The sequence below is a fragment of the Impatiens glandulifera genome, chromosome 2, assembly GCF_907164915.1.
Source record: "Impatiens glandulifera chromosome 2, dImpGla2.1, whole genome shotgun sequence".
NCBI classification, from domain to species: domain Eukaryota; kingdom Viridiplantae; phylum Streptophyta; class Magnoliopsida; order Ericales; family Balsaminaceae; genus Impatiens; species Impatiens glandulifera.
In genome coordinates, this window is record NC_061863.1 from 45023934 (window position 1) to 45031541 (window position 7608).

The window sequence follows — 7608 nt, forward strand, 5'->3', positions numbered from 1 at the left end:
TATATAATTATTTTAATGGGTTTGTTTTTATATAATTATTTTAATGGGTTTGTTTGGTGAATAGGAGTGTATATGTATCGTTGAAGCGACAACAATGTATTCAACTACAATTGTTAGTTTTACTACTCGTGCGATGAATGTTGCAAAAAAATAATGCTCAAGAGCGAGATTTTTCTTTGCAACTAATCTGCCTTAAAAAAATCTGACCCCAATATATTAAATGTTTATATTTTGTCTATTCAATGAATAAATAACTATATTGATATGTATAATCATATTTATTTTATTTTCTCATCTATTTTTTAATGTTTTGATTAGGTTCTTAAAACTACAAATAAATTGGAGATGTCGGCCAATAAAGACTTAGTAGGATGAAGACAGAAAATTTAGTTTATTTTCTAATTTTGTGCAAGTTTTTTTAGTTGATATACATTGTCACCTTTTTTTAGTTGATATAATGTAACCACTCAAAACAAAACACACAATGATGTCAAAAAGAAGAAACATAATGAGTAGAGTAAAAGCACTAACCAAAAAAGTCTTATTTGGATATTGACATCACAATCACAATGCAATAATGTATGTAATGTTAAAGCAGCAGCACTATTAAAGGATCCTGAAAGTGGGGTTGTATGCAGTTGGATTGGTTTCCCAAATGAGTCAAAAGTGGAATAAATACAAAAAGAAAGCAAAGCAGTCATCAGAATGAACTTTTACTAATACATCAACAACCAATATTGTAATATTTGAAGTACATAAAAGAAGAAGAAGAAGGTTATAACAGATTATCTCCGAATGACCTACCGTACTACTACTCTTACTACAACAATTAAACACACACTTCAACATCACAGCCTGTAACTGCTATACCCACCAAGACTTGAAGATCCTAGCCCTAGCCCACCTATATTTGAAGACCCTAGCCCTAGCCCCCCAAGACTTGAAGAAGAAGATGAAGAAGGTACATACCCACCACCATAGGATTGTTGATGTTGTTGTTGTTGTTGTTGTGATAATGGCGGTGGCATTGAAGTCGAGGATGGCGGTGGATACGCTGTACTCAGCTGTGTGTAAGATGACCTATACCCTGTACTATCCATATTGCTATACCCGCTACTCTTTGGCTCTTTATGCCCCCCTATAAATTCCTGAAAATATATATAAAATCGCAAATATATTGGGGTTATCCACCATTATTACTCTTTCAAGACCAAGGGCCTTTTTCGGTTTATAGGGTTATTGAAATGTGGAGGATTATTTGGGTAAAAAGACAGCAGAAAACAAATAATTAAAAAATGAAACATAGGGATGATGATGCATGATTGATTGGTTGGTTATTTGAGATCAATCCCAAACCTAACAAAATACCAAACAAGATTTTCAAAATAAAAGTAAACTACATCAAAACAAGCTCAGGGAGAAAAATGTACCTGAATAAGTTGCTGGGCAGCCTGAACTTGTGTCGTCGACCCCTTCACCTCCACTGTGATCTCGTCTGGCAAACCTCTGCTTTCTTGCACAGTAAGAATGGCACCACTGCTACGCCGAATATATGCGATATTTGCTCCTTGTATGCCAATAATATCCTCCGCATAAGCTAGAGGTATTTGCATTGTCTGTGTTACCTGATCAAATATAAGCCAGTAAATATTCCTTTTCTTTAGATCAAGGTTTTTCTCTTTGGAGCAAGCTAGCACAATTCTTGATTGAAATAGGATTTGTGACGAAACATCTGTAGAAATAGGACATTCTGTACCTGGCTTATGATGGGGCCACCAGCACGACCGGGTCCTGTAGAGCGTAACCCTGAAAGTCCAAGATCCATGCTATAACGTGAAGCTACAGATGTAGGTAAAGTGTGTGATTCAAAAGGATCACGGTCAAGATATAAAGAATCCCTCTTTATTGGAAGGGAAGAATACTCAATGCCAAGCCTAGTTTGTGGAGCAGGTTGCAATGAAATTTTGTCCTGCCAGTTCTCAGATGGCTGTTCTTGGGGTGCAGTGTTAGTATGCTGCATAAACAAATAATAGATAAGCCTTTCATGGAGTACAATAACCAGATAAATAATATAGGAATGTTGTAAACATTAAGCAAGTCCTACATTTTCTAAAGCCAAAATTCCAAACAAGGATATGAAAATATGCAAAACAGAAATTGATGTTTAGTTACATTTAAAATGAGTTAGAATTTTTTTATATATATAAAGACTTCAAGTGTTCAAATAAGGATAAAAGTAACAGAAACTAAAAATGGGATGTATGTTTACTGTCAATAATGACTCAATTTTAACGTTTGTTAGATCATTTTGTTTTGTTTTTTCCTTCCCTTTTGTAACGTTTGAACGCATCTTGCGCTCTTTGTAATAAAAATTTACCTTTATCAAATAAAAAATAATGACTCAATTTTAAATTTTGTCAAATTTCCACTCTGTTTTAAACAAGGTCTAATTTGAACATTTTGTCCAACTTCAAATCTAAATATGAATTTTCAGTCATATTCTAATCAACATGAAATAGCCAGTACTTACACTTATTTGAAAGAGAGGAATGACACTAGGGTCCACTAAGAACTTCCTGAGGTGACCAATCACAGCTTCTAGGGCCTTAAGGACCTTCACTTGTTCTCCTTGCAACTCAACAATTCGCTCCTCTGAGGTGACATAATTCAACACCTCATCTGGGGAAAATATAAAAACAGCTCTAAGGTATAGATATCTATTTACAAGTAAAACTAATAGGAATCAATTTTAATGCCTCGTCTAGACCTCCAGATTATAATAACTCAAGAACTTAATAATAATAGAGAAGAATCGTGTATAATTAAATAATTTGGAACTTTTTGCATCATGCAAAGCCAATTTTTATTCACAAGTATGAAATTTTGATATTAGACTCATCTGATTCATTGACCTAGTCCAATAAGGTTAAGTGTTTGGGTGCATCTTGAACTTTTATAAGCAATTAGCATGAACCTAGTAGTCTTGTAGTTTCAAGGTTAAGTGCATCTGGAGCTTTTATAAGTAATTAACATGAACTTATTTTAGGTACATGGAATGGTATTAAAGCAATTAACAACTTTCATGTGAAGAGAAAATTAACATATCCATCCTTGCCATAAAATGACACCGGTCTCTACTAGGAACCTTCCAAAAACACTAATATTGGATCATATAGATACATTGATTGTGATTTCTTCTCTTTTTCTTATTACAAGAAATAAAGTAAAAAAAGTTCTGAAAAATGAACATGCAGTGAACAGCTTCCAGAATCAATCATCAGCAGATGTGTATCGAATGCAAAATATTGTGTAAAGGAAAAGAAATGCAAATCAGATAATTAGCTAAAATCAATCTGATGAGGTCAAACAAACACTGATAATGAATCTCAAGAGAATCATATTTGGGATTTTCGAAAACAAATGAAAGTTTACCATTTGAAAGTACACGAACAGAGGCACCACTTTTTTCTTGAATAGCCTTGATTACAGCACCTTGCTTCCCTATTAAATTTATGGCCTGGGTAGATGGCACCAACAGCCGGATAGAAGTAAATGCACTTCCAGCAGTACCAGATACATTATTATCAACCCCAACCTCAAGAAATCCATTAACACGTTTAAACACTCTCAGAGCAGCATCCATTGCTGGGGATAAGAGTGCATCTGGTTCCTCAAGAGCATGTATCAGTACCTATAGAATAGGATCAATAAATTAAAAACTCAAAAACCAATGGTAACAAGAATATAATGCATAGTGCACTGTAAAGAGAACAGGTGTTTGACAAGTTCTGACATCCTAATCGTGGGTGCACAATGAGCAAGAAAAGGAAGATTCAAGATGTGTATGATACTTCTCAACTCAAGGGTTGGAGATAGTAATTTATTTCAGACAGCAGCAACTTGATAATTCATATATATCTTGAAGTCCACTAAGCTGCATAAATGATCTTTATGGCAATCTAGATTGAAAAGAGATTCAACAAGTAAAAATAGACCCAAGTCAAGGAAATTCTAGGTTACAAAAAGCAGCAAAAAAAACTAGAATGCAATGTAGGTTCCCACATATCACCTAATATCTTTTTCAATATTAGAATGGCAACACTAAAGATATCCCCAACTAGAACTTATGCTCTTGTTGCAACTCCAGCATAAGGTTATTGAGGCTAGAAAAATGAAAAGGGATCATAAAAAATAAAACTAGATATTAGACTTCTTGACATAAAATGATTCATTTAAGGAAAAGCCATAGGATCAAAAATATATGCAGGAGCTAGAGCTAGAGCAATGTTAGGACTTGGCATCGCTGACTAAGAAAACAACTGAGCAACATTAGTGATTTGAGCCAAAGGGGGATGTTTTTTGAAATGCTTAAAGACAATACATTTACAGCTTCATCATAAAATAGCATAATTAAATCTCATGGCTCACCAATACAAAGTACCTTTATTTCTAATTAACAAACAAAATATTCCATAAGAAAATAAGAAGAAGCTAGAACAAACATCACAAAACCGGATCTTAATGGTACCGAACTAGTCAACTGAGTACATAATATTAATCACCGTATTCAATAGGTAGGCATCAAGATTCCAGATCACTTACAATGCGGTCAGGACAACTGTTAGGACCGTCGAGAACTCTAACACGAGCACGTGTCTCCTCACACATTTTCTTGATGAGTTCCCCCTTGCGGCCAATAATCATCCCAGCCTTGAGTACCGGCACAATAAGTCGAAATACACAGTGCCCAGGCCATCCAGGCCACTTGGCTACCGGAGCTGGAGCTTGGACTGGAGCTTCCAGTGAAGTGTTTCCTGTTGGCACGTCATTCTCGGAATTGGAATTGGAATCGGAATTGGACGCAGAAGTAATCGAATCTGTCGTGACTTGTGCAGCGATGGCGACGTCTGATGGTTGCTGTAGTGATCCATTCTCCTCTGATGGCATAGTTGCGACATCTGGAGAAGACATGATCAAGCGATATGAGTTAGGGCACAAAAGGGCAAATCGCAAAATGAACGAGACAGACAGATAGATCGAAGGATGATGAATGTGATTGTATTCTTTTAGGGTTTGTTTTCATTGTAAAAGTGAAAAAATCTCAATATTTAAATAACTTTACATATTACAAACTATTAATCAAAATTAATAATTTACTTATTTTATTATTTGAAAAAATAAGAATTAATTTAATTTAAATATATATTTATATTTATAATAACTAGCACGTAATATTATACATTTGTACAAGTAATAATATAAAAATCAAAAAAAAAAAATTTATAATCTCACATATAAATTTAAATTAACCACATTTTTCGATAATCTGAAAGCAACATTATATATATTTATATTGCCTTAAAAATGAAATAATTGTACTAATTTTTTTAATTTAAGAATATCTATCTTAAAATATATATTTTACAATATAATTATAATTTTTACCGGTTTAATAAAGTTAATGTACTTTTTAATTCATATAAAAAAAATATTTTGAATGTACAATTTTTTCACAACTTTCTATTTTTACTTTCTAATTTAATTTTTGTTTTTTTAATTAAGAGGAACATTCCATTTAGAACGTGTTATAAAAATATAATTTAATATACAAAATTAATCAATAATTCTTAAAATTGTATTATTTTACTTGACACAAATTATTACTAGACTATTTTATTATAATTTAATAAAAAATTATTATCTGTTATAATATTTTATTATATTGTCATTTTTGTTTTTCTGTAACACATCCAAATTAATTTCATTATTAGTCCATCAAAGAGAAATATCCTTTATCATTTTTCTGGACATTCTTCCATTTTTTTCTAGACATTATATTTAATTACACAAGACTTGTTAATTGCAAATTTCATAGCACTTTTATGAATTAAACCTATAAAGTTAAAATTGTCATTTTAAAGAATTTAAGATATTCAGTAAATATTTTACTTTTTTTTAAAACAATTCATAATGTTTGATTGTGTTATTTTGTACAAGAATATATATTTTTATTAAAAAAAATTTAAAATCATTAGTATAAATTTTATTTTATTTTAAATAAAATATATTTTAGTATTTTAATTAATTAATGCAATTAATTTATAGGGAAGGGGATAAAATGATATTTGATTAAAGTTAGATTTTTTTTTTTTAAATAAACACCTAAAAAGCTATAATGGTCTCTTAAACAATACAATTTAAAATTGAGCTGTCAAGTTGAATGTTTCAAAAGATTAACATCATTTAAATTTCAAAGAACATAACTTTTAACCATTAGGTACTAATTAGTCAAAGGATGAATTATCATTATAATTTTCATCATGGGTACCTTCAAATTTGTGAGATGAAAAATTTATTCATATAGCAATTGGGAATCAATATGAAATAGAACCAACAGAAAACAACTGCACCTATATATAAGTCATAGAAAATTGGAAGAAGATCTTCCCTTTCCCTTTCCCTTTAGGAACTAGTTGACATCTCTTGCCCAAACTCAACTGCTCCAACTCTCCATCTGTGATCATGAAAATACTACTTAATCAATAATCACCAAGAATGGTATCATACTAATTGGTAACTACAAGCACCCAATGGCCAATACAAGTTCAAAATCATCGGGTTTTAAATAGAAAAGACATGAAAGATCGATCTGAGTCTAAAGGGTACAAAGAAAGGGCTACCATAGTATGAGATCATGTAATAAGAACTGCAATCATCATGTTTTCTAAATAAATTCTCAAAAAGTATTCAATGGTTCAACAATTGTAACATTCTAAGTAGCAAAACCATTTTTTTCCCTCTTCAACTTATAAAGATTCTTGATTTCTGATACTCTCAATCAGAGTTTCAAAATGAACAATGATATGGAATAACCATCTACTTTCAATTGCACACATAGATTATACAACCTCTTTACTTCACTTTACAATTTGTTTAGTACCAATCCAGATGCAGAATCAATCAAACCCTAGTTTCCAAAATCATCCAATCAAAACAGTATCTACAAAGTATCAAATCTCATTATAAAGAAACAATCAACCATATAAAATAGACATCTAAGCAAAGAATCAGATAATCCAACTAATCGAATGCAAAATAAAACTTAAGGAAACGGGTTTTATAAGAGAATCAAGTATAAAGCCTAAGCAGCCATCATCGCAAATCAAGACAATAGAATTGGACTGATTGACTGCTGAGTGGAGATCCGACAGAGGGCAATCTTCAGAGGCAACGAACGGAGGCCTGCTTTTGAGCCTTTGAGAAGATCAAGTAATTGTTTTTGCAAAATTAATCTCTCTAGGGTTATTATAAAGGATAGAAGAAGTCCTTTATAGGGTGAAATAATTATTTTATTTTAAATATTTTAATAAGATTAAATTTGGAATTTATATATATAATTTTATTTATAATATATTTAATCTATAATAACTACTCAAATAAATAATAAATAGATATTGAATCAAATGATAATATAAAATAAAATATTTTGAGATAATAATTTCATTTTGAAACTTTTTATAAAAAGATTTATAATATTAGTTTATATATATAATCAAATAATACAATTCATTTAAACTAAAATATTTTTAAATAAAAATCTTTATAGTT

General features: G+C 31.1%; 1 protein-coding gene across 2 annotated transcripts; it reads right to left on the minus strand.

Moving 5' to 3' along the window:
• Positions 1-699: 699 nt before the first annotated feature.
• On the minus strand, positions 700-7273 carry LOC124926657 (RNA-binding KH domain-containing protein PEPPER). 2 transcript variants are annotated; one of them, XM_047466933.1, is made up of 7 exons: positions 6411-7273; positions 4603-4958; positions 3433-3691; positions 2531-2679; positions 1757-2014; positions 1431-1625; positions 700-1148 (listed from the first exon to the last, which is right to left on the minus strand). In XM_047466933.1, the coding sequence occupies exons 2-7, from the start codon at positions 4945-4947 to the stop codon at positions 849-851; spliced, it is 1506 nt and encodes a 501-aa protein (XP_047322889.1). In that variant the 5' UTR covers positions 4948-4958; positions 6411-7273; the 3' UTR covers positions 700-848. The 2 variants fall into 2 exon arrangements, with proteins under 2 accessions (XP_047322889.1, XP_047322888.1); XM_047466932.1 differs by lacking the exon at positions 6411-7273 and having other exon boundaries at positions 4603-5075.
• Positions 7274-7608: the final 335 nt, after the last annotated feature.

Bases quoted from the DNA above. Each gene is read 5' to 3' on its own strand.
- LOC124926657 (XM_047466932.1), bottom strand. From the start codon at position 4,971: ATGTCTTCTCCAGATGTCGCAACTATGCCATCAGAGGAGAATGGATCA. The intron at 2,015-2,530 runs GTAAGTACTGGC...TTGTTTATGCAG, and splicing joins TTCCTCTCTTTCAAATAAGT to CATACTAACACTGCACCCCA. The intron at 1,149-1,430 runs GTACATTTTTCT...ATATATTTTCAG, and splicing joins CTGCCCAGCAACTTATTCAG to GAATTTATAGGGGGGCATAA.